This window comes from Cygnus olor, chromosome 7 (assembly GCF_009769625.2).
Source record: "Cygnus olor isolate bCygOlo1 chromosome 7, bCygOlo1.pri.v2, whole genome shotgun sequence".
Classification (NCBI taxonomy): domain Eukaryota; kingdom Metazoa; phylum Chordata; class Aves; order Anseriformes; family Anatidae; genus Cygnus; species Cygnus olor.
This window is the reverse complement of record NC_049175.1, coordinates 7,150,068-7,177,553: the sequence shown is the minus strand read 5'-3', so window position 1 is coordinate 7,177,553 and position 27,486 is coordinate 7,150,068. Positions and strand designations below refer to the sequence as shown.

The 27,486-nt window shown below is 40.0% G+C and overlaps 1 protein-coding gene across 4 annotated transcripts; it reads left to right on the top strand.

Annotated features, from left to right (window-relative positions):
- Window positions 1–1,798: 1,798 nt before the first annotated feature.
- GPRIN2 (G protein regulated inducer of neurite outgrowth 2) lies at window positions 1,799–27,225 on the top strand. Of its 4 annotated transcripts, XM_040564038.1 has the most exons (3): window positions 1,799–2,210; window positions 6,423–6,548; window positions 23,187–27,224. In XM_040564038.1, exon 3 carries the CDS (start codon window positions 23,203–23,205, stop codon window positions 25,015–25,017), a length of 1,815 nt encoding a protein of 604 aa, XP_040419972.1. In that variant the 5' UTR covers window positions 1,799–2,210; window positions 6,423–6,548; window positions 23,187–23,202; the 3' UTR covers window positions 25,018–27,224. The 4 variants fall into 4 exon arrangements, with proteins under 4 accessions (XP_040419972.1, XP_040419973.1, XP_040419974.1 ...); XM_040564039.1 differs by lacking the exons at window positions 1,799–2,210; window positions 6,423–6,548 and adding an exon at window positions 7,162–7,886; XM_040564040.1 differs by lacking the exons at window positions 1,799–2,210; window positions 6,423–6,548 and adding an exon at window positions 19,541–19,628 and having other exon boundaries at window positions 23,187–27,225.
- Window positions 27,226–27,486: the final 261 nt, after the last annotated feature.

The following is a 27,486-nucleotide window of genomic DNA, read 5'->3' as shown; positions in this document are numbered from 1 at the left end:
TGACACAAAGTTCTCATAAAGGTGGCTCTTTTTTTGGTATGGTACAGAATGCAGAAGATGTGAACTCTTATGCCTTTTAGGTGACCTTTCCTGTTTCACAATAAAAATTTCAGAGATACTAAGTCTGCTTTTACTGTAACATGTTCACATGGTATATTTTTTGCTAGTGTAAATTGCATTGAAAAAGTTAACAGCTGTTTCTGTTCTAAGAAAAAAACAGTACAAAATGTTCCTTTAAAGACCTCTGTTAATAAGCACCAAATTCACAGATGTTGTGTGCAAGGCCTATAGATTTTTTCTGCAGAGATGATGACTTGTGAAGCTCTGGGTCACATGACTTTAAAGCTTTTTGGGGGTAATGTCTGGCTTATAGTTTTGTATACCACCTACCCTTGGTAGTAATAATCTAAACTCTGTAGCTTTGACAAGGCCTTGCAAGATTACTTGTGTACACATGCAAAATGAACTGCTCACAGAGCTGTAGCGATGAAGAACAAATGTTGCTCAAAGGCAAAACTAGTTTTTATTAATTTTTAATAGATATTTTTTCCTAATTTTCAGTCCCTCTGGAATAGAGAATAGATTTAGACCAAACACAATGTAAACAAAATATAAGAAGTATAAAGCAAATGAGGAGGGATTGCTGAGCATATATCTCTGTAGGCAGAAATGCATCATGAAATTCGGATGAAGTGCAGGAAAGCACAAAATCATATATATATATATATATAAATTATATATATATATATTTATACATATATTATATATTTATGATTTTTATACGATTTTGTGCTTTTCTGCATAATGGCATAGGTATATATAATGGCATAGGAATTATGCCATATATAATGTAGCCCTAATTGGTACAGCCTTATGGGACTATAAATTTATGTCAAAATTGGATCTTTGTTTGGGGAGCAAATACAATCTGTTTATTTTAACTTGCGATTGTTTCTGCAGGTACATACACGTAAAATATTTCTGTGTATAGCAATGACAGATTTACAGATGCCATCCCACATATTTGTTAAACAAACAAACAAAAAAAAACCAGTAATTAAGCAATGGTGCCTAAAAATCTGAGTGAGACTAATGAGATTTTGAGGATCAGGTATGTCCCAAGAATATCCTGACTGTAGGTGAAAAAGAATGAACTTTTCAGCAAATTAAGTCCTTATTTTGTCCGTGTAAGTGATCCCGTTTGCAAAGCCGCTGGGGGCTGCAGGCAGCTCGCACTTCTTTGGCTCCCTCTGCTGGACTGCAATTTGCAAACCACTGCACAAGTCAGAGCTAAGAAGTGACTGACCCAGCTTCTGTCTCTGTCAGAGTGAATGATTCAGTACGATCATAGAATCCACTAGGAAGCCATCATAATACATAAGGGAACTTTGTATAAAAAGGCACCATGCCTATTCTTGTACTGCTTTTGCAACAAGCAGTGAGATTAGATCCTTCTACAGATTTTACAGTACCCTGCAAGTAAATCAGTGTCTTGTGTGCATCAGAAATAAATTGTCTCCTAAATACACACAACACAATCAGATTTGGCTCTAAATGCACCTAATTCCAATTGATATCAATGGACTTTGGCCTGTGCATAAATCCTCAATGCAAAGGATTATTTCATTAGAAAAGAAATCAGGAACAGTGTTGGTATCAAGAAGTGCCACATGGGCAGTATCATAGCAGCTATGTGAACTATTCAATTGAAAGAATTTTTTTTAAATATTCATTTTAATTCAAATATTAAAATTCAAATATTAAAATAAATCTAGGTTAGTGCTTAGCCAGACGAACAAGCCAACAAAGGTAAGTGCTCACAGGAAGGGCTGAAATAAGCAGATGTGGGCAGGCTAGCAATTACTGGAACTGTCTGCTGCAGCCAGAGTGCTGCACACTGTCTGTTCCCGTTGCTTACTTAAGGTATACGTTCTAAAAAATTCAAGAAATATAGGAAGGGTAAAAGTCAGTCTTTCAAGCTAGCAAGAATCAGTGTCGTTCCCACAGGCACTGTTGCCTCACTTTACTGAGAAAGGTGATGTCTGAATGGTAAAAAGCATTTTTTTCCTTTTTTTCCCCCTAGGAGCCAAGTAAACCATTTCTATTCCTGTCCTAGCCTGAGGTTCGAGTGGTACATTGTGCATTGGAAATGCTAACCTGAAGCATTCCTGCCTACCGTTATCCAACTTACTATGTAGTTTTGGTTGTATGTAAGTTGCTTTTTAGGACTTGAGTTGATACCTTTTTTGCCATACCAACCTAATTTTTCCTCAGAGAATGAATGAGATCTATGTGACAATCTGTTTGTATTTGGCAACCAGGGGCTGAAGGATGTGAGAGAGTTAAACATTTTCTTAGGATTTCTGAGACCTATGAGTCAGTATGTCCATGAGCAAAGGTTACATAAACTAATAGATTAGAACAAGATTTAGTTGCATAAACACAGTTACTGCATTTCAATCTGTCACAGAGTCAACCCTGCAGATTATTGCAGGCAGAGCAAGCCTGGGGTTTACAGTCCATCTTGCCGGACTCCCTCTGGCACTGGTCACACATGAAATAGCAGTATTTCCTTCCTGTGGGGCTGTTCTGAAATCTGTGTACTTTACAGGTCTTACTTGTGCATGCCATGTTTAATATACAGTACTGTTGCTCCCTGTGTCTAATTTGGAACGTCGACCTGGTATATTGCTTGCGTAACAATTTTGTCTTTCATTTAACCAAGGACCTTATGCCTCTTATGAGGGCGGACCAATAAAGGCAGCCACAGAGACTACATCTAAAGCCCCTTCAAATTCCCCCAACTTCCCTGAAGTATGTCCTCCGTCTCTCTTCATTCTGTCGTACTCTCCCCCACCATATCCTGGATGCAAGAGTTGTCAGGAAGACCAGTATAGAAAGGCATGGGGCAGAGGTTGGGGTGGGTAAACTGTCCAAGCATGTTATCCAGGGAAAGGGAAGCTGGATTAGCAGTGTTGAATGGGCTAGAGTCAGTCCACAGGCCATCTGACAACTGCGTTATGATGACTGTAGGCTGAATTGGTTGAGAATATTCCAAGTCATGAGAAAACAAAGACTTTCTTGGAGCTGCAGAGCTGTTTCTTCAAGGTGGATCAGGGTCAGAAATTATTTTCCCAAGCTGCTTTCTTCTTGTACAGTGTTTTCCTTGGTGCTTTCCCCAGCTTCCTGCAGATACTATTTTCTCATTTTACATCTGGTTACTGAGGCATCCAAGTTCAAATCTTTTAGATGTTTGACTGTGTCTAAGACAGTTAGTAGAAATAACTGTCTCTACAGCAGCCTTTATTCACAGCACTCGGCTCTGGGTGTGAGCTAAAACCCAGAGTTTTGTCATGTGGTGTTTTTTTGTTGTTGCTTGGTTGTTGTTGGTTGTTTTTTTTTTCTGTGGGAGTCTGGGAGCATAACAGAACAGATGGAAGACTAGCAGCAAGATAGAGTGAAGCTAAACATGTGATTAAAATTCTCAAAAAGAACAAAGCCCTTATTCTATGAAAGGCAGCTTAAAGCTACCCTGAAACTGGCTTGAAGGGGTTTTGCTTGTTTTTTTCTTGTGTGTATACAATTATTTATTGCTTGTTCCTACTGGATGTTGAGCAATTGTAGAGAACAGGGGAGACATTCTGGTGGTTGTGCATTGGAGGAAATGAGATCTGGGCAAAGGAGAAGTGAGAGCAGAGTGCCCATGTGACTGTCCCTTGTTTTAAGATGAGATTTGAGGTTTCATGTCATGAAATCGTTTGTTTACAGCAAAACATGCTTAAAGGAGGGATCAGCATTCTTCGTAATCCGCTGTTGTTCTATTCACTTAATAAAACAAACAAAGTAGTGCTGTGTAGAGATTTGCTAAGTCTTTGAAATATGAGATTGCTTACATCAGCAGGGTGCCTTGCAAACTGCCAAGGTAAAAGAACTGGGCTGCTTTGTTGAGAAAGCTGCTCTCAAACCCAACATAAAAGAGAAAGGAGATGACATGGCTCAAAAACAACAGTTCTCACAGTACTAAAAAGCCTGACAGCTTTCAAAAAGATTAATCCCCCAAAGAAGAGTACCACATCCATGCTGCTCCTTGAACAAAGTCACGTCAGGAGCATTAGAGCATTATTCCCAAGAAAGATGAATGTAGATGACCTGCCAGATTTCATAATGAATTTATGAAACCAGCAGATGAGATAAACCCACACAAATCATCTTCCTTTTTACAGAAAAATAAAGTTAGAGAATAGAGGCTTATTCAGGGACCATACTGGCTACAGTTGGGCTGTCTTTGTAAAGAGCTCATCTTCTTAAAGAAAGCCTGCGCATGAAAAGATGGCCTGTAGTTCCAGGTGTTTTTAATAAGTTAAGCATTTATATATAAAAGGCATTGCTTTCTTGTGTTCAGATGGATTGTTTTGGTAAATTATCTTTGAATTACAGCTGTTGCATATGTGTAATTCTATTTTTATTTGAAGTTTGTGATATTGCTTGTCTGATGGTAAAATTCTGTTTTAAAAAAATTGTGCTGCCTATGTCAAATTGTAGGTGATGGTCAGTTCTGTGCTTTCAAACAGTCCCACTTATATTTTACTTGCCTAGAGTGCGTGTGAAAACAGACACTATTCTAGCTCCGGTACTGGACTGGCTGGTACTCGTTTGGGTTGGCATCAGCGCTCTCTTGGATAAACACTGTCAAAAACTGAAAATCTGGCACTGCATACAGGATGCCAATTTCAGGAAGAGGTTAGCCGTATCTAGAATGGAGAGCTTCTAACAGTTTTGTGCATAGTGAAAGTTAAGTTTAGCTATGGTATGTTAGTTATGATTTTGAAGGCTCACTCAGACTACTAAGTGCTACTACTAAGTGCTGTTACTCTTCAGAAACCCTCAAAAATACTTTACAATGGCAATGACTGAGACCTGATCCAAATTGACTGTGGCAGATGACATTCGGGCAATTGAGCAGTGTTGCCCACAAGACAGCATACTGTTCCTGGAGGGCTACATTATTGTCATAAGCTAGTACATATTCCAGAAATGCATTAAGCTAAAATTGGCCTGGTTGCAGGTGCAGCTTCACTGGCTTAAGTAGCTTTGAATCATCAGACAACAAATATCAGCCTTCCAGGGGTTGCGTACAGACTCTGCAGACAGATAGGAACAAACTGCAAGCAACATTTTTGTGAGTCAGCTCAGAAGGACACTTCTTCCTTTCTTCCCAGGAGAAATCCACAAACATTGTCTGGATTTATTCTAATGTATCTAAAGATACAGTAGGCTGTTGACTTCTCAATTTCCTTTAACTGTGAGCTTGGTTAAAGAAAGAATAAATTGTGCTAACATGGATTTGAGACATCTTTGTGCCTTTTCTGATGAAATGAAAAATTAAAAAAGCTATATACCTATCACAATGTTATGGGTGACAGTAATATGTAACCCCTTAGGGTACAAGTTGGTCACCACTATCTTTCAGTAAGCATGTTTTGATGCTTTCAATGAAAATAGTCAGCCTTGCTGGACATACCAAATCCAGGATGAGAATGTTGTGAAACTTCATCCTGTAGAGGGTTTAAAAAAAACGTGATGCTATCATCACATTTTATTATGTACGTGTTCTTGGAATGTTGGACAACTTGCAAGAAATTTGGAAAATGCATTTAACTGGAAGGGTTGTGTGCTGAATCATTTCACAGTTGGCATCCATGGAACAGTGCTGGAATATCTACAAGTGCCAGGGTGTTTCTCATCAACTCAGCCCAAGGTTTCTGTTGGAATAAGAAAGGAAGTAAAATGCTGTGAAGTTGTACTCTCCCCACAGCACTCACAAAGTCCTATACTACTGCGGTGAGATTTGCTCAGGCATGATCTCAGGCTACCAGGGACACCAGTAAGAATGCTCAGGAACAGAAGGGTTCAAGGAACTTCTGTTTTTCCAGCCTTGTAGGATGCATAAGGTCAGCACAAGCTGCTGACTTGAACTGCCTACTCTGCTTCATTGCTGTAATAAACATGGCAAGTAAAATAAAGTGGCCGGAAAGCTGCTGCTGACCTAGGCATGGCTGTTAACCCCTGAAATGTTTTCTGACCTGCAGCCTAAAGGAGTAGTTGCACATTGTGTGTGTGGAGAGGTCTTTTAGGTGCAAAGCCTGGCTTCACATAGAAAGTGACTTTGTTTTTGTAGCCTGTTTTGAAGACTCAGGAAGCACTCTTGTGTTCACAAAAGCATTATGAGGTGGGTCTTGGCCCCCCTCTCCCAGCTGAGTGAGGTGTGATGGGAGGATACTAGGTGAAGACCCAGGAACAAACTGAGAATGTGCTGTAGGTGCTATAAAGGAAAGGTATTAAATTATTTCTGATCAGAAAAAAAAAAAAAGAATTTGAAATTTTTTTCTGACATTTTGGCATCCTTTTCCTTGCCCCATCAGAGATCCAACTGGCTTGCCTCATGTGAAGCTCGAAATGGAGGAAAATAGGCCAGAAAGAAATGAGGCTCACAAGGTGGAGACAAGGAGAGGTGCTTGGGAAAGGACTGAATACAGCGGCTGATAAAGGTGGGTGGAAAAGAAGAAACTACAAAAACAGGCCGCTGCAGATGGGCGTGAGATTCCTCTGTCCGTGACATAGCACTGCAGGTCACACCTGGTAGCCTCTGAGCTGGTTCTGGTCCTTGAGGGGGCGTTGCCCTGCTGGAGACAGACAGGACAGGGGAAGCTCAACAGCAGCGTACTGGGGACCCTGTCAGTGTCAGGCCAAGTGTAAGGGCACGGTGCTGCCTTCACAGCTGGGGGCAGCAAGGGCCAGGTTGGCTGCAGCCTCCTACAGGTGCAGAGCGCAGTGGTGCAGGTGGCCAGGTGTAAGTGGGTACCCATGGACTCGTGGGCATGGGAGGGAGGCCATGACTGGGAGGCAGTTGCCAGGGCATGGAACTCGTGGGAGGGCAGGTGCATGCACACAACTGAGGCCAGAGTTGCAAGCACCGTGGCGTGCATGCTGATATGTACTTTTTTTTAAAAGTCATGTTGGTTCAACTCAGATTTGTTTTAGTAAGAGGAAACAGGTTCTGGAAAAAGACTTGCAACAGAAAATTTGTTCTGAATTGTGTCCTGTCCACAACAAGCAAGACAACTACCTGTCTGTAGCGTGCTGCATTTTCCATCTTCCCTATTCAGCTCAGTCAGTCTGTCTTTTGAATCTAATAGGATAGACTTATTCCCAGTCCATATCCATACAACTGATGCATTCTGGGTTTGGCTTTTTTGTGTGTGTGGTTGTGGTTGACTTATTTTTTTAATGCTCTGGATTACTAGAAGCAGCAGGTGTATCCTACTGGTATTTTCACATTTCCATGAGGGTTGAAATTGAACACATCCAGGATAGCTTGGTCCAGGTGCTGGCTCCTTTGTATAGCTCTTATCATTTTCCTTTTCTCCCTATCATTTGTATTCCTCCCCCTCTGCTCCTCCTTTTCCTGCTCCTCTTTGCCTCCCCTCCCTGTGCTTCCCTGGCGGCATTGCCGGCTCTGCACAGGCCCAGTTTCTCTAATCAGATGAAGCTGCAGGATTATCTCTCTCCCTCCCTCCCTCCCTCCTAGGCTCCATTTTATTTCCTCTCCAGCCAAGGGGGGAGGCAGGAAGGGGCGTCACCTCTAGGCAGAGGAAACCCCATCTCCCAGTCTCCTGCCTTTGATGCTCTCTAACAATCCCCCCTCCTTCTCCTTAAATGCTTACCTTAGTGTCAGCAGCATCAGGCAGATCAAGGAGCCCAGTTTCTAAAGGAAATCTGAACTCTTTTGGCTTTCGTTCTCCTTACATTTCTGAGCACCATTTTTAAATCCCCTCCAAGTAACTTGAACAGGGAAGCTGGATGCGCAATCTCTGAGTAGCGGGAAGGTAAGGACCACAGGAGTCAGGCACTGCCTGGTCTCTCGTCTCCTGTAAGGACACCGAATCCTCTCCGTTTTGCCAGCAAGTCTTTGAGAGTAACAAAGCAGATGAGGGGAAGGGAGAGGAGCTGCAGAGAGACAGACCCAGGCTTCTGTAACTGCTGTGTTGGCAGCAGGGGGTTGATAGCTGGACTGAAAAGCCAAGGAAATCGTAGTTTTTTCTTCTACTAAAAAATGGGACCTATGGTTCTGAGCTTTAATCAAATTTAATGTAGTTGTGCGGAAGGTGTTTTTCTGTGCTCATGTCTTTAACTTAGGTGTGTATGTGTATGCCTTTTAGCAAGTGTTTGTAGAATATACTTGTCACTGTATTTCTAGATTTTGTACAGTTTTAATTGTTACCTGTTTGTACTAATCTGGTTTCTTTTCTTTTCCATGAAGTGTAACACGTCTTTTTTTAAAATTCCTAAGACGTTAATATCTGATACCGAAAGAAAAACTGAGAAATATTTCAGTGTCTTCTGAATATCAGCTTTGTTTTTACGCTTTACTAAATAGATGATCAATCACCATTTAGGATGACCAATAAAATCATCTCTCAAATTTTCCATTTTTTAAAGTTGAAGGTTTGATTTGGTTTGGCTTTTAATTGTCATTAGAGTCAACATTTTAAATAGGAAACCATAGCAGAAGACTGTTTCATGTGTATGTTGTGGATTACAACCTCTGATTAAATGTAAGAGTTTGTGCTGATGCACTTCTGGATTTTGGGGAAGAGGTTTAAAAAGGAGCGGGAGAACAAGCAGTTACTTTTGCTTAGAGAACTCTAAGCATGACAGGTGACGGAAGATAACGATCGGATAAATATGTAATATGTTGAGCTTGTGCCTAAATAAGATGGACCCTGTAAAGATCAAAATTTCCAGTGACTCTTATTTCAAAGTAATCAGCCAATACAAAAATATCAGCGATTTCCTCAACAAGATGTTGATTAAAACCTGCCCATAGTTTTTTGCATGTTTAAGGTTAAGCATGTGTCTGAATGTTTTCAGGACCAAGATTGCAGTAAGGTCTGAGCTCAAAGACCTCTGCATGGGGTCTCTGTGTAAAAGAATTAGGTTTGGGGAAGGTTTCCTTTATGATGGTGGGTTTGTTGAGGGCTTCATGTTTCCTATGTCATGGCTCAGTCACTCTATAAAAACAGTTCTCTGATTATAAGGTGTTGATTTTGTCACCCATGCATTTTATCTTAGCTGTACTTGTACTCTATCTAGAAAGTTGTAGTTGGAGTTTAGTTGTTGACACTTACCTAGGACTACATAAACAACAAGAGCAGTAAATTCTGTACAGCTTAGTGATGTTTGGGCTGGTTTACATTACCAAATCTGATAACTCCCCTTTAGTTAAGCACTCCAAATCCACGTTTTTCCGTCAGTGATAAACTACGTGTTCTCAAAATCAACTTGGAAAAAAAGAATGTATGAGGGAGAATGCAACAAACAAAAATTGCTCTTTATGATCACTATAATTCTAAAGTTTAGTGTTCTTTCTGTTTAGAGCAATGGCAAAATGATGTAAATCAGAGGTAGCTCTAAAACACTCCAGATGAGCAGGAAGTATTTGCTGTATCAGTGAGATAATGCTATACCTGTCAGCAGGCTAGTTAGTTCTGTGCAGAACAGCAGCAGAATCCTCTCCCCTCTTCAGCAACTCTTCTGGAGATTACAGGCTGATTTTTACATCCTTTCCCTTATACTTAATGTTTTTAAAATGAAGATGGAGTGTATTTGATGGGTCCCTTGCATTTGTGTTTGCAAGCTGTTTTACACCTTGTAGGAGGATGCAGTCTAGGAAAGAAGCTTTCAAAGGCTCCAGAACCAGAGAACTGTTAATGGTATTAATTCATTTGCTGTGTCCCATATTTATTTTTCAGTAAATCAGAAAAAAAAAAATCCTATTTCTGTTATTATATGCCATGCTTTTATTGTTGCAAGTGACTCTAACTGGACTGGACAATTCTCTTATTTCCTGAAAGAAACAAAAGCTTGCATCTTTAGCAAATGTATGCAATATTTTGCTTGTTTGTAGTCCCAAACCAGTCTGGCCCAAGAGCAACAATGGAGCATGAATCATAGGCTGCTAGTGTTGTTACAGTTTACTCTCCTTGTCAGCGTTGCACTCTGTTTTTTCATTTCTCGTGACCATGAACAACACCATGAGTTTTATGAGCACTAGCCTTTTGGTGAATCCTTGCACTTTCATTGTACAGTAATAAGAAAAATATGGGGGAAGAGAACGGGAATAAAAAATTGGCCTTTGCAAAAGAGGATTTATATTCTAGGTTACTCTGCCCGTGGACATATAGAAAGTAGTGTTTATGATAACACCTGACACTTCTTTTATTTTCCTAACAGGAGTTCATGTTGATATCCTTTCCTAAGATAACATCGCTGATGCTTACTTGAACGTACATGAAGAGTAGTCAGGTACATTTCCCAGGGAATGATGATGGTTTTTTTTTCTGTAAAAGCAAAAAGAGCAGGGGGAATGAAAAAAGGAGTACAGAGGTTAGGAATATCTGCGGGAGGCATGCAATGAGAATACAATGAGGGATACTGAGAGATTTTCAATGAGGCATTCTTTGGTTAAGATCTTTGCAAGATTTCTTATAGATGCATTAAAACTATTGAATTAATCTGAAGCTACGCAGCTGTTAGTTCATATATATGTGAAGAACCGTGCTGTAGCAATATCCTTCATTTCTTTAGTAGGTTGTGGGAAAGGTGGTCTCTTTCCTTTACTAAAGCTGTTAAAGATCTTCAGAATGAAGTCCCACTCAGGGCAATTACCTTCAGCAACAGGAACCTCCAAAAAAACACTTGGGGACTGCTTAGGAGTATGTACTCGATTAGAACATGGGAATAGGTACAGGCTAGCTAAATGAAATCCACATAGCCAGGTCTTTGCCAGCATGGTGTTCAGTGTGAGCACTGAGCAAGTGAGTTATTTCCAAGTGTCATTCTGCACCTACAAAGCATCGTAAGAAAGAACACCTTTGAAGTTGTCTGCATCTTTAAGCTGTGTGTCTTCACAAGTTATCACTTAACTCTTATGCACCGTGGATTTGATATGAAACAGAAAGGAGTGGGAGTCTTTCTCTATCTGCAGAATATTTGCTAATTAAGCTTCAGCAAGGGCACACCTCAGTGTGCAAATGAAGGTTAATGGGATTGAGCAGATAGATGTAAGACCTACATTTGGCTTGCAGAAGCTGTACTCCAGTCAACAGTGCATAAGATTGATGGAACTCAGTTCATCTAAGCTGAATTGGACAACTCAGCTTCCTTTTTGACTCATAAACCTGAAGTGGAAATTGGAGAGACAATGCCCAAAACCATCCTAACTCTTCTGAACTGGATTGTTTCTAGGCTTTTAAAAATATTTTATTGCTTCTTGCCAAGAATTTGCTAGGACGTTCAGAGTTTGTGACTGAGTGGAGTGAATGTACAGGGTGGATTAGTGTCTTAAAATGTTAAGGAAAAAGATGTATTTCATTTCAGCAGCTTTATTCGGTTCTGAAATGGTCTCTAAACTATGGAAAGAGTGAAGTGCTTTTGTTGATTTAGTAACAAGAAAGGTGCTAATATACTAGAAAAGAAATTTTTGGATTTCATTGCCTCTTTCATATGTATCACCTTGCCCATGTAATACAGGGATTCCTTTTGTGGTTCCTTTCAAAACTCATTTTTGTTTTACCTTGTTTCAGTCAAAGCTGCAAATTCCACCCAACTGCTAAACAAATGGTTTAATATTGCAGAATGGTCAAACATTCCAGTTTGAGACACAAGATGAGAAGCTTCTCATGTGGCAATGACAGATAGAAACACAAAATGATGGAAACAAAAATAGAATCATTCAGTTTTGAAGAGACATTGGGAGCTCATCTACTTCAACTCCTGCTCAGAGTAGAGATGGCTATGAGGCTAGATCAGGTTTCTTAGGCTTTTGTCTACTGGGGTCTTGAATATGTTCAAACAAATGTTTGAAAAGCAAGTAATTCCTTTAACAGACATCACAGTTCTTCATAATTGGTATCTTGTTGCTAGCAGATAACAGGAGATGCTTAACTGTCTAGGTGGTACAGGTGGGATCTTCCTCTACCCTGGTAATCACCAGAACCTGCATTGTCTTGCAGTTCCTGGGCCGCTCTCTTTATACCTCAATATTCTGTGTTCCTGACATTGCTAAATGTTAATAAGGAAGTGGAGACTTCCACAGCTCACTTTGTGGTTGAGATTAGGCAAGAGAAGGGGACACTTGCTTTTTTACACAGAGAAGGGTGCAAATATACGTTCTTGAGGAAGTTCTTCATATACTCAGATTTAGAAAATATTCGCAAGCTTTAGTCTGCTGCTTTTCTGTGTCTCTTTTTTTTCCCTGTAGTCTTTGGTGTCAAACAAGCTTTGGATAGCATTTTGTGAGCATGAACCCCTCCTTTACCCAAGGTCTAATGCTTTTTTTTCCTGTCTCAGTCCTGAGAGAGTAGAGGGATGTTCCCTGTTTAGACGTTTGCCCGCAAAAGTCTGATTAGACCACAGAGTAATTGGGACAGTTACTTTTTTTTGAGACATCAGAAAATGGCATAATAACTATTGTTTGTGATGAAATACTGATTTTGAAAAGGAAACTTATTCTTTACAGTTTCTGCTCTACTCTTTGCTTGTATGGTTTCAAAGCTAGCTTATGCTACAGTAAACTTTTAAAGGAACTTTTAGCAGTGTTAAAAGTATAAATGAATAGACTTCTTTTTAGTCCTTTTCCTACGTGACCATATGTGTATTACCACTTATCTGTCTGGAAAGAGATTGTCAAGTCTTGTTCAGCTAAAGTATATGGAAAAGACAACTTGCAGTGTGAACCAAAGCCTTAAATTTGTCACAGAATCTTCTGTAGCTCCTGCCAGAGATTTACGTGAGAATAATCATCACACAGTAAATGAAAGCATGCAAGTGAATGAAGCTCTGCAGGACAACATGATCTCCAGTTGTCAGATCTGCTTATAAAGGTGTAATGAATCTACTTATAGTAAATCATTGCTGCGTAATATAGCTGATATTAGCATGCATATCATATATATGATATATAACATATACACGATTCTATTTGAGAAATTATGTAGGTTTTAGTGAAATAAAACTGCTGTTAATAGTGGTTTTATGTATTTGGAATCCTTAAGATTATTTGTCCTGGCCTGATGCTGGGAGGAGGGGGTGCTTTAAGCAAATGCTTCAGAGGCACACATAGTAGCTGAACTGGACCAGTTAGATGAGTTTTCTGCAAGTGCAACAAGAATTTCATGTAAAGAGATGCTCTGTTTATTTGTTTCAAACCAAATATTATGAAAGAACCCACAGTATATCTTCTCTATGTCTTATATTTAGTATCTTTCATCCTGGGATTTCAGAGTGCTCTGCAATCATGAATTAAGCCTTAAATTCTTACATCAAGGGCTTCTGTATCTAATCCCTGAGTCACGGATGAATAAACTGAGTCACAAAGTGAATGACTTGCTCAAGGTCATACAATTATGTCAGTAAACACAGAAGCAGAAGGCAATTGTTTCCTCTTTCTAATCATATAAATTCTTATTTTTATAATCCAGAAGTCAGTTGTCTTCTGTTCCCTATCGCTGCTCAGAGCAACTTCTGGATGTAGTTGGATTGCCTTCTTGAATCTTTGTTTTCCAGTGTATTATGTACAGCTCATAAACATCGTAATTTAAGTAAAGAATGAGTGTTTTTGATAGCCCTTGGTATATCACATGTAAAAATGAAGGAACAAAAAGTGAGGGTAAACTAAATTACTAGGTCTTGCTAGATAACTAGATAGATAAGGGGTTTTTTTAGGCAGAAGGAGACAATTACTACATGTATAAGAAGAATGAACCATCTTTGGTTGGTTTGGTGGGGCACCTTTCAATCTGTAAATATTTTCTCTTAACAGGTGTTTGGAGAGCTTCAGAGTACTGTTACTCTTGCTTATATCAGCATTACCCCTGTTTGGTGCCACTGTAGGAATTGCCATCCTTCTATCAAGGATGATAAGCAGACACGGAAACTGCTGTGCTTGTGGCTGTATCTAGCTAGTGTTTTTGAGGCAGACTTAAGCGTGCTTTGTCTGCCACCCTAACAAGCTATAAAACTGTGGGTGCTAGCAGGATAACACTGAGCCCAAGTGAATAAGCTCTTTTAGGAGGGTGGGCATATTAGATAAAGGCTCAGCTGTGTGCTTCGGCCACCACCATCCAGGCAGCACAGAGCACACACATGTAACTGTCCATCAGCTCACACAGATTGTGACAGAGCTTTAGGTGTCAGATGCACGTTAATTTCTCAGGGTGGAGTATCTTCGTATCTTCGTGCTCTTCTTAATCAGAAGTAACTAACCACAGTGCTGAATCCTGAAGTTAAAGCTAGGATATCCATATGGCAGGGAGGCTAAGTCAAGCTGAGTTCATCTCTTTCCTCTAACTGTTCCTATTAGGCTTTCAAGCAAACAGCAGAGATGACTTGAGTATTTTCTACTATGACACATGAATTTACAAGGAGATAGTTTAATCACTTAGCCAGTTTGGGTGATTTTTTTCACTGTGATGTGCAAACTGCTGGCCTCTTGTAAGCAGGTTGCATTAATATACAGCTGTACTCCCTTGCTGTGAGATTGGAAGTAGGCTGTAGCAGGACTTCTGGTTTTCCATATGATTTCTATGTTCGTGATGCTTCACAAGCAACCGTGATCCACGCAGTTTGCAGGGTTGGCCCTCTGGTGGGTAGAAGCTTGCTGAACAAGCTATAGCCATGTGTTTTTACACAGTTGCAGATCAGTGGTTTTGCTGTGGAGGTGCGCTGTTCGCAGCTGAAGAGTGGACCCAAAAAGGGAGCTCTGAGGAGGATGAGTTGTTTGATACCAGCCTGACCCTGTCCCCTCCAAATTCATGCATGTGATGAAATAGGTTTTGATCCTCTGCAATGAAGAGGAAAAAGCTTGCTCACGTCTGTCTCTTTGAAATAAAACCAAATGTAGATAGGTAATTGCAAATTCTGTTCATTAAAGATTAATTCCTAAAGAAATTATGAAATGTTTTTCTCATATGACTACTGCAGTAGCAGTGGATATCAGTAGCTAGCAATTCTTACTAGCATAGATTTGGCAGTTGAATTAACAGTTTCATTTTGCATAATTCTGTTCTGCTTAAACCAACAAGGCAATTTTATTAATGTACCACTTCTGTAGGCACAGTGTTCACTCTAAGTATGATTCTAGGTCACTGTTGCCTGATCTCATGATACTTGATGGTTTTTTTAAAGCCCCAGCTGCTGCAACCATCTGATTCCATGAGCATATCAGCATACTCCATTTGTAATTTAACAAGTTCTTTTGACTGAAAAGGTGAGCTTTAAAAAATTGAACTGGCACTATATTAACAGTAAGCATCAAGCACGACTATACAGTATCTCATGGTGTTTTAGCTCTGTCAGGTTGCACCGTGAAATAGGTCTGTGTGTACAAGGAGATACAGTGGCAGTAATATTTTGTATGTAAGTTTATTCTAAAAAATACCAAAATCCTAACCAGATCTTTAATGTTGTTTCTGGGACAGATTAAACAAAGAAAGGTAGTGAAGAGGATGCACGCTTGTGCAATGCGTTGTGTGGTGGTGTCAGGGCTGCATCCAAACGTGCCTCCCTTGTGATACTCCTCTCTGGTTTCCCAATAAGTTGTTTACAGCCCAATGTGAATTATTCTTCTTGGGAATTCCACTGAAATTATCATAAAAATAGCCTCCTTTTGGTTCATACTTCTCAGCCTTATCTCCCATGGCAATCTCGTTTTAGAATTTAGACTTCCCAGCTCTTCTTTCCTGGCTCAGACTTTGCCAGGACCATTTCAGCCTTTTATTTTTCTTGGGCTTGGTTCTGAATGTTGATTTACTGTCTCTAAGTGCTTAAAATTTTTCAAGTGTGCAGTGATGTAAACAACTTCATAGCCTGCTGTTATCTAGGGTTCAGCCTCAGGCTACTGAATTTCTCATTCCTGATCCCATCTAACAACTGAGTTTTACCCACTTCAGAGGATAAGTACATTAATAAGAACTAAAACTGATTCCCAAAATAACATGCAGCTCGCTTTTATGACTGCTTGTGGCGGAACTCCCCAGAAGGGCTACGGGCTGTGCCTGATGTTTTTAAAAGGGATTGCTCATCTTCTTACATGACCTTATTGTAGGTAATTGTGTACACGCTGGTCTTATGTTGCTTGGAGGTGTATGTATGAACAAATGTTTGAACCTACTCATTTCTGACATGGTAACTATTTTATTTATTATCCTCTGGTGAGGTCACTGGTGACAAGGCTACCCATGGAAACTTCAGTGTTTGGGGAAGAGGTCTATGCTTGGGTCCTACATAAGGAAATAGCTAAGGTTCAGCAATACCAGTAAAATGGTACTCGTTCTTCTTCTTGTTGCCACACACAGAGTCAACACAGAGATGTCTGTCCAGACTGCTTAGCTTCAGCTGGTGTGAAGACAAAGTCTGGGCTGAGAATTTTAAGCCGAGTCTGACAAGCAAAGTGATAATTAACAGAAACGAAAGAGAAGCTGTGAATAGTCAGTTTATATGAATGTAAAATATATGCGATTTATGCTTTTGCTGTGATGAGTACCGAGTGTCATAACTCTTCTGCTCTTGTGTTTTCTAGCCTGTCAAATGTATTCTGCCTCCTACAAGGGAGCTCTGGTGATCACCACTGTCACCAGTGCTCCTTGTGGTGCAGGGGAAGCAGCAACATACTGTCAGAACTGAAAAATAATCCCATTCACATACACAGTATGCACTTGTCTGTTGTGTGCATATGATGGTATTTGTAGATACGCAGATCAGTCTGTTTTGTAGAACTGTCTGATACTTGGAAGTATTACAAGATGACACAAAATATTAAGAAGGCATTAGCAGATTTAACTGAACAAGACATAGTCAACATACAATGCCATTCCAAAATGGAAAGCCTAAAGGAAGATGATGGATTACAGGTTAAGTAATTGGGGTTTCAACCTGGTTCTGTATTAATCTAGGTGCGTTGATTTAGTTGTATTTACAGAATTTAGAGAAAATCCTCAAAGTTCCTTGATGAGGAAGATCTTTTCCCCTCTTTTAACTCCTCTATTTCTTCCTTTCCCTTATAGCTCACCAAAATAAAATAATTAAAAGGACAAAAACTAATCCCAAACACTTGAATCTTTAAGCTTTTTAAAAACATGGCTAATCCTGTTTCGCCAATGCCTGTCGAGTGGTTTGACTCTCCCCCACCCAACAGTCGATGCTATTGATTACTGTTAATGGACTATTTCTTCAAGGGGGGTAAAGGAAGGAAGACCCTTAGGTTTCATAAAGTATTATCAAGTAGCATGTCAATCTTCATGTAAATGCAGAACAGGTAGATCTTTATCTTGTGCAAGTTACCACTAATTTGCAGTGTGGGCAGGCAGGACCAAGTTTTTAGATATGACCATACTAAAACTTATAATTTTGTTGGTATGAGTCTCTTTAAAATGAGTATAGCTCTACAGGAAATTAATGTTTCATTAGTAAACATTTCTTTTTACATAATTTGCCTACGGTAAACATCTATCTCAGAAGTTCAGTTGTAGACACTAACAATGAGGATGCATTGCTTAAAATACCAGGCCTGAAGAGAACGCAGTGTGAACATGCATTGCTTCTGGTACACAAGGTAACTTGACTATTTAAGCAGAAATTGAGTTTTCTGTGTGTGCTGCATTGCGTCTCAGGCAATGTTTATGGCTAACTGACAGCTGTCACTTAGGTTGGAATTAAACTTGCATTATTTTAAAGGCTGGTCTTGCCTTTTCAAACTTATGACCATGGTGTCTGTAATAAGATTAAACAGAGTTAAGAACCTAGATATAGCAGCCTTCTATTCGAGTAAATCTTGTAAGTTAATTAAAATCACACTATTCCTCTGGTATAAAACATGCATGTGTTTGTCTTGTAGTCTGGTGCTATTGCAGAAATTCTGTGTTTCTCTTACGAAGCTGGTTATTGTACAAGTTAGCAAGTGCCGGTGCACGGTGGGGCCGTAGAATGATACAAAGGAAGTAGTGAATTTCTTGCAAAGACCTAGCAACCCCTTAATGTTTGTTTTCTTAGAAAGTGCTGCTGCTTACCACAGAAGGGTCTTGTCTAGTACCTGCAATTAACAATTGTCATCCTAAACTTTTGGTAAGGATCAAATCACCCAGCTCTTCCAAATTCCACATGTATTTATTAATGCTCTTATCTCTGTAGCTGACCCTGATTTTATCGCTTATTTTGTAGTCAGATGCTGGTTTTAAAAACAGAACATTAGATGAAGGAAGAATTTTCTTCTGATGCTTCTGAAAAATAGCTTTTTTTCTTTTGTCCTGATTGTCAGACCAGGAAGTCCAGTGCAGGGAAGAAAGCAATCACTAGCAAATATATGATGCGGGAGCTAAATAGGATCATACTGAAATATCATGTGGTATTGCATATTACATGAAAGCTTGCTCTATATATTGACATGATCGCAATGAACTACTCCTCTTTATATCCAATTGTGTTTATTGTCAAAAATGTACTTAAAAGTATGTGCATGCAATATAAATGCTGAATAATTTGAAAATGATAGTTAATTTATCAGTGAATATTTCGATTGATAACATACATGGTACTTAATATTCTGAGACTGAATTTACTAGTGCAGTAAATAGGTCGCAACTTTAATCATAAGTCATAGCAAAATACACATTTGTTGCTTTAAAGTAGTTCAGTGGAATTAATGAAAGCAGACTAGATCCCCTCATAAGCTATCTGAAGCTAAGCCAAAAATAGTGGATGTTAATTCCATTTCTATCCTAATCCTTTCTCTGCTTGTCTAACAATTTTCTATATATTCATAGCAGGGTGTTTGTCTCAAAGTTCATGCTTTGTGTATTCAGGTGCAGATTTCCTTTGAATTTCCAAATGAAAATCTCTGATCATCTCAGAATATACCACAGGTATTTTTGAATATGATTAGTGTCCTAGAAATGATGCATTTCCTTAAAACAAACAACAACAATAAAGTTAAGCAAAGCAGTCTTCACCCAATGCGTGTGAAGTTTCAGGTCTGTAAGTACCCAAGTCAGCTGTGTTTGTGTTCACGTTTCACATGGGTGATCTATTTCCTGGTTATCTGGAAATACACAAAAGATGCAAAATACGGTGGCACTGCGTGATTATAAAATTATAGCAGAGAGGTTCCATATTTTGACCTTTGTTTTGCTAGTTTTTAAACAAACATCACACCATTCTCAGCACCTGTCTCCAGTCCCTCCCTCGTTTAAAAAAAAAAAAAAAAAAAAAAAAAAACTGTTGGTGTAACCACCCAGACACATCTGCTCCTTCCACTTCTCAGAAGCCATCAGCTGGATGCTGTCTGCCTGTACTCATGTAGGAAGGACAGCATCTCCAGTGTGTGTGCATGCAGTGTTGTGCCACCTCTTCTAGGGAGGTTTACATACATGTGAGAGTTTTTGCAGACTCTGGGGAATCAGCTTCAGCATTGTGCACGTGAAATGAAGATGTTTGGGAAGGCAGGTGTGGAATTGCATGTCATTTCCGAAGTCTTAGGAAGGCACCACTTGTGTGGGTTTGCTCTGGTTGCAGTGGTAAGTCTGTTTCTGCAGAGGGGATGGTCTTTCTATGTTTCCTTCCTGTGCTGACATTAGTGATCAGTGTGGCTGGATGTTCAGCTGGATTGATGATCTGATGTAGTGAGTGCTGAGCCAGTTAAAAAAAAATAAAAATAAAATCTGGGTCAAGAAGCTGATGCAGTTTGTGACACAGCTGTGTGTGCATTCATGCTAATATGAAATGTAGTGGGAACACTTGGCTGCAGCAGAGGTGAGTAAAGGCCAGGCCAGGTCTACCAGACATTTGTTCTGTATCGCCTCCTCCAGAGTTCCATGTGGGCATGTCTGGCTCAGGGCCCTGCCTGTGCCAGGTGGGCAAAATGTGCTGGTTGTGTAAGGGCTTGTAGGGTCTTTTCAGAGTGGGAAAGGAACAGGCAGTAGAGGCGGGAAACCAATGGGTGGCCTATAAGTAGGGAAGTGTTCAGGCTGTGTGTGAAAACGTCACTTTGGATTTCAATGTGATAGAAAAGTGCTTTATTGTAAAGGAAGCTGATTCGTCTTGTTTCAATGGGGCTTTTTCTTTTTCACTCTTTTTTTCCCCATCCATAGCTGTGTCCTAAAGTATCTGGTGAGGTGCTGTGTAAGTGTGTGCTCTTTGGATTTTAAGGTCCAAAAGTCATAGAGTAATGGTTACATTCGTGCTAGCATGGAGGAACATTTGTATATCTGAGCAAAGATAATATTCAAATGCTGTTGATACTTGTTGGTTATAGTTTATATATGTATTTGTACACGTGTAAGATATGTAGCATTGGCCCATGTTTAGTTATAATTTCAGCTGCAGTGGGAGTCCATATGGGTGGGACAAAAATACAACTCTCGGGTGTTGTCTGAAGGTTTCATTGCAAACATCACGCAGGATATTGTTTTCAGTGATGTTGATATACTTGGACTGTTTCATTCAGGTGAATGTTTCTGCTTCTCATTCAGATGATGAATCAAACTGAAATTTGCATCAGCTCTAGTTACACAGGTTTCTGCAGAAATGCTACATAAAGCTTAGATCTTATCTGTGTACGCGTACACATTTGAATCTTGTCAACTTTCCGAGAGAGCTCTTTAAAGCTTCCATAGCCTTATAGCATTTACAGCAGGTTATGTTTGAAGTTTTCTTTCACTTGAGACTCAATGTTTGTTACAGGATATCCATTAGTAAATGTCATTTCATCCCAGTGTGTGTAAGAGCCTTTGCAGGTGTTATCTTGTAAAGAGATTAAATATAAGGTCTTCACCTTGCAGACAGCTATGCTCTGGTGTTTAATCCTATTGACTCCTTTGAACTCTATGTGGCAGACTATACCCATAGGTATACGTGGCTGCAGGATAGATAACATTCTGGAGGAGGGGATGAGGGAAGTATTTTAAAACTGTCCCTTTCCCAGCTCGTGCTTCTTTTCTAAGTGTAGAGGGAAATTCTGTGGAGGCTTCTGAAAAACTCATAGAAATATACCAATAGCCAGCCTGGCAAGAAGTGATTGTTTTTGACTGCAGCTGCACTCAGCAACACCTCTAACCCAGGAATCTGACACTTCATACCTATAAGAAAATATGCTTTTGTTGTTGGTGTTTGTGGTGGTGGTGTTTTTAATGTTGGCATCCTTGGATGCCACTGGTTGGTGGAGTCCCACAGGCCAGAGAGGCTGCGTGGCAAATAGAGCAGGCTTGCTGTGGTTGCAGTCCATAATGAGCTTAACTTCTAACTGAACAAATATGAATGAAGGAGGGGAAATTGCCTTTTTTTGGCATACAGTTTTGTCCAAATTTGAGCAAACCCTAATGCTAAAAGATATTGTTGCCAATTGCAAGTCCCTACTACAAAGTGCATGTCAAGACTCTTCTCAGAAGTGATTCCAGCCACTGTTATTTGAAATGTTGTCTTGCTCACAGTAATTTCATTATGAAAAATAGCCAACCCAGGTGGATTTCAAGTGATGGGAAATTTGCAAGATGAACTGCTAGCTTGCTAAAGTTAACAATGAAAATGCAATCACAAGTGTAAGTGCTGATGGCTGTTTGGATCAGCAGAAGCGCACTTGGTTTGTAGATGGAGCAAAAGGTGTGCTCTTTATCAGTTATGTTGGCAGATGACTCTTTGATCCTGTAAATATCATATTAAAAGTATCATGTTAAAAGCTTCTCACTGAGAGGTTTGAATGTGTTCCCTTGTCGGTCTCTTGGTGTTATGAGTGAACTTTCCTGTTATGTTTACAGAGTGCTTTTGTCTTCCATGTGTACATAGCTGTCTTGTTCCACACAGTTGTTTCCTCAGTGATATAGTTCACAAGAAATTGTGAACATTTTCTGTAGGAGTTCTGCTAGGGAGGCAGAATGTATAGAGCAGCACATCTGGTGGAAAGCTTCCTAAAATGGTAACTTGTGGCTCCCACTATACTTTTGCACAGCAAATTACCCAGTAGTACTTGACCTGGAAGCTTTATCTGAAGCAAAGAATAAATGCTCGAGATTTTTCTGCTCAACAGAATGAGTTTTATATGTATGTGTCTGTGTATAGATAGATGTAGGTATACTTTCAGTATTTGTGTAGCAAGTTATTTTAATATGCAAGACATCTGATGCTGAAGGGATGTGAGTTGACTACTCATAGTGGAAAACCTGATTCAATTGAAAAAAAAAAAAAAGACTACTAAATCTGGTTAGATTTGGAAACTTTGACTTCTCCTAAATGTGGGTGTGCTAACATACACGCTAACAATTTGGAAGGGCAACAAAAGGATAGTATGCTAACCAGTAGAAGCAAGTGTTTTCCAACAACAGCAGTGGCTGCGTGTGCTACAAATAGGACAGAACTGATTTTCCTCCCAGCTCAGTGGTTCCTAGGGGAGTTTCACCTCTGGCCTTTCACTGGATCCCTCTTTGCTGCCTACCTCCTATCGTGCCTGTGGTAAGCTAGAAGTCATGCTGACCATGCTGTGGGGCCAGTTGCGTATCTTCGCCCTATGCTCCCCAGCTTTACTGGTTCTGGGAACACTGGCACTGACTCCACACCGACTTGGCAGGGCTCGTCTCCTTTTGGTGGTCAAAACGGTTTTGCCCACATCTACTGTACATTTGTATGGGAACTATTTGGTAAAACAGTTGACTAATATAGCGGTGGTCTTGCAAAATGCAATTGAAAGAAGCTTGCTAGGAAGGGTAAGGAAAAAGGGAGAACTTGTTCATTTGTTTAGATTCTCAGGATCTTTTTTGTTTGAAAACTCCAGAGGTGATTGAATAACTTTTGAAATGATAACATCAAGAGACTAAAAACTGAGTATTTTGCTTTGTTTTGACAGTGCAGTTAACATTGCTGGCTGATGACCATCATGGCAAAAAGCTATCTTGTTTAAAAACATACCTGCCTTTGCTTAACTTTCACGATATCTCTATATGTCCCCAAAACTGGCTCCAGTAAATTCAAAGGAGATAGTACTTGGCACAGTTTAAATGACTGTTGCTAAAAGGTAGAAACCAAGGAGAACTTTTTTGTATTTCCTTCTTAAACTGTTTCTTTTTCTCCTCCTCTGTTTCTTCCAGATTCCTCTTTTTTGCCATGTCAGCTGACAGCCACCAGCTCCACACTCATTCCCACAAGGACACACTGAGTCCTACTTGTCATGGTCTCTTGAATGTCAACAGTCACCCCCTGTCAAAGAGCTCCTCGAGTCTGATCTGTGCTGGGCAGTCAAGTTTAGAGGAAAGGCAAAGCAACAAACAGGAGCTTAGGAAAAGCCATAGTAGCACTGTCTGCCAAACCCTGGGAAACGAGAGCGATGCCAGGAGTGTGCCAAGTCCGAGATGGTCCTTTTCACAGTCTGGGTTGATGGTACCAGATGGATCAGTAGTCCAAACCATGAGCAATCTGTCACCTGATAACAATTCACAGAGCAGAACTAAGACTGCAAACCATTTTGTTATCGTTGAACAGTCCCCAGCATCTTGGGCAGTGGGTGACACTAAGATGTGTGTGAAGAGCAGCACTGTTGAGAATATTTCTTCAGCCTGCATTGTACACCAGCATAGCACATGCCAAATGGAAGAACCAGGAGCTGCTCTTCAGAGAAGCCACTCAGACCTAACTTGCAGTTGCAAACAGCAGAATTGCATTGCTCACATAGAAACCAGTGCTACTCGCTCCAGCCTAAGTTCTTCTAGCAGCAGGCATGGTCCATCAGTGGCGAGGATGTCTTTCCAGTCAGAGAGAGATGCGTCCGAAACAAATGAAAATACATCTCCCTATCAAAACCTTGGGACTCATCTTCCAGCAATACCTACAGACCAAAAAGTACCCACAAATAGCTTTGACAGCGGTGGTATTCCACGTAACACAACTGTTTACACAGATCCCGGAACATTTCACAGCGCTGTTCTTGGACTCCACATGCCTGGCAATGGTTTCTCAAGCAGAACCATGTTCAGTCAAGCCACTGGGATTATTCATGGTGGTCTGACTTATGGTAATATTCCAAACTCTGCATACTCACCTATGGTGATGCCAGTTCATAACAACTCTGCAGTGCCCTGTAATATAAGGCAGGATTCCTGTCTGAAAGTAGATGCTACCGTCCCTGCCTATTGCCATTCTTTGCCCATACCATCTATACAACTTGTTCCGCGGTTGGTATGCTCGGTTAGTGAGTCAGGAAAAGAGCAGGCAGCACCTGGCTATTTTCATTCCTTTTCTACTTCAGACATTCTGACGTACCCTAAGCTTGTGTCTTCAGTAAGTGAATCAGGCCTGGATGCCAAGAGAGTCCTAAAGTGCTGTAGCATTCCTGGAGAACAACTGCAGCATGCTCAGCAGGAGAGAGCTCCTCCAGAAGCACAGGCTGCCTGTGTGGCCTTTAGCAACCAGCAAGGTACAGACATGGTAATGAAGACCAAGGATATGTGGACTATGACCTCTGTAAATGACTTAACCAAAGGACTGAAAGCAGCTCTTGAGCGTAGAGATGCCGAGGTACAAACTCTTCCCACCATGGAATGCAAATCTGTGGCAACAAGCCCAGCAGCTGCAGCAGAAGGCCACCCACACGTGTTCCCAGAGGTGAACCTGGAGCAGCAAGACTTGGAGGCCCCCAAATCTCCAGTACGTGAAGTGAGATGGGATGATGAAGGAATGACGTGGGAAGTGTATGGGGCATCTGTGGATCCAGAGGTCCTTGGTCTAGCCATTCAAAAACATCTTGAGATTCAAATAGAACAATTCCAGACAGAGCCCCTTCAGCTGGCTGGGAAAAGAAAGGAGGATTCTTTCAATAAGGAGACATCTTCTGATAAAATGGGGAAGAAAAGACCATTCAGAACAATGATGCATTCCCTGAGATACCCAAGTTGTTGCACTCGTTCCAGTACTGCAGTGGAGTGAGCATAGCTGTAGGACAGCCGTGCTTTTTTTAAAATTGTAAACAATGCTGGCTCTTAAGTGTTAACACAAGTACATGTGAACGATCCACTTTGGTGTAAGTGGGAAAAGTTCCGTGGCCGTCAGATACACAGCAAAGCAAGGAAAAACTCACGGTTGGGCAATACAACAGAGGACATAGGGTTGTCTCCCCGTCATGTCATCTGACTGCTTTGACTGTATTTAATATAGCCCTTATTCTTCTATGTTGGTTTTACGTAATATTGTAAGGAATAAGACCTTTTCTAAATGATGCATCTTTTTAAAATGTTGATTTTTTTCTGTATTTTAATAATTTAGGGTTGGGAAACAGAAAATGATGCTTTAATCAAAATTCTTAGCTTTCCATCCTGCTCGTTAAGTTTTGGTAGCTACTCTGCTGTTAATTTATGCTAATGCTGACTATAAACCCACTTGAGCTGTAGACAAAATGAAGAAGTAGTGAATGCTGTATTATAAGTAACTGTAACTTTTGCTACACGGTTCTGTGATGTGACTTTGTTATTACTAGCCTGAACTCATCCCTTTGCAAACTGATGTGTAGCTGGAGGATGCTCCTGCAACTTTCAAAATAGGTTGTAGTTATGATGAATTACACCCTCAATACACAGAACTGATGTTTACCATCTGATGCAAATGTAAAGTATTACCAAAGATGACTCGCGTAATGTGAATTATTTATTGAATGCTTATCTCTTGAAGACATGAAACAAAAGCTGTTCATAATAGTCTGTCACACTATCATACCCTACAACTCAAAAGCAGTTTTGTTTTTCTTATATTAAAAGTAATTTCCAGAGAGTTCTTGTGTGTCTATCCTGAATAGTGGTTACTTTGTTGTGGCATAAGCCACACAGAGGACCGTTTGCATGTAATGTTCACCTGTCCTGTGTTCCGTATCTGATCTGATGTCAAGTGTCTGCTGAACATGAGATTTTTGTTTTCACCAAAGTACGGCTCAAAATAAGATTTGTTCTGAGTGCCGTAGTTATACAGGCAGGTTAAGGATCTCTCTTCTCTCCAAAACAATTTTGTAACGCAAACAAAAAATTCCCATTGAGAAACCTTTTATTATACTGTAATACAGATGTAGTGCAGAGCCTGTTTGAAGTGAAAGAATTGTCAAGAAACCTGTTGGTAACAAAAATAGTGTTTGTATCTGTGGATTTCCTATGATTTTGGAAAGGTTTAAAATACAAGACATTAGTGCACATTTGGAAAAAACCCTACTCATCTGAATGTTAACTACATGGGTAAAATAAGTTGGTTTATTTGTATGGTGGATGCCTGTTTAAAAAAAAAGATTCATTGCATTTGGGTTCATTTTTTTAAATTTAAATACAACCAGGTTGTACATTACATATTCTTCATGTTAGATCTCTGTTCAAGTGTTAACTCTTGTAAATGTGAGAACTACCTCTGTTTTTGAATGCTTTCTAACTTAGGAAAATCAAAATCCGTTTAATTCTACTTATATATAAAGTAGAAGGAAGACATGTTCTAGATTTATAGTTGAGTGGATCAATGCTAAATCTAGATGCTTGTCAAGCAAGGGTGAAATCAGAGTGTATACTTGTCTTGAGCCCATTTGAAAAACAGTTAAATTGGGGCTGCATTTGGTACAAATCCTCAGTTTCCAGAACTGGCAACTTTAACACTTTTGCTATGGTGCTCTTTCCTTTGAAACATAGGAACAGCCACCTGCAAATGAAATATTCCAAATACGGTAAGTCATCCGTGCACGGTAACTAATGTCTCTAGAAGGACTGAACTGCAAATGCTGCTTGATGGCTATGGGACTGATAATGGGCTGAGATGCTTAGGTCAGTGGTTCAGTACAAATAGCGAAGGGAACTGATAATATCAGTATGCTGATGAAATAGCTCTGAAGAAGTTATAATAATTAATTTCACTCAATTATTGTCTTATAGTAATAAAGGAGATGTGTCACCATATTTACTGTTACTGTTCCCAGAGGAGAGGCCAAAACCTGTCAGACATTTGCTGCTGGCTGAGTTCACTATCATTGCACACGTGTAATTTGAGATCATCTTTGGCTATAGGGTTAATAGCTAAAGTAGAGACTGTTTTTCTTAATGCTTTAAATAAAAACTTTCCATAGTTAATTCATTCAAATAAAAAAAAAAGAAATAAAACTACCCTGAAGAAAACTACCCTGAAGAGTTGCTTAGTCAATGTCATACCAGTTAGTTCTAAAACCATTGCTTTTATTTATTTGGTTTTCTCTGGCAAGTTTAATTTGCTTTTGGCCTTATGTTGCTGGAAGTGATCTTTCCGTTGCTAGCTGTTACAGCCTGGATCCTGAGCTGGTTCTGTTAAGGATGGCCACAAATCTCACCCTTTTTCTTCTTTTGCTTTAGGAACATCTGTGCTAGAATAAGCTCTTCACTTCTGGACGTAGCTTGAGAAACT

Coding starts and splice junctions, on each gene's coding strand:
- GPRIN2 (XM_040564037.1), top strand. CDS start 19,926: ATGTGGGCATGTCTGGCTCAGGGCCCTGCCTGTGCCAG. Junction 19,964..23,186: donor CAGGGCCCTGCCTGTGCCAG/GTGGGCAAAATG, acceptor TGTTTCTTCCAG/ATTCCTCTTTTTTGCCATGT.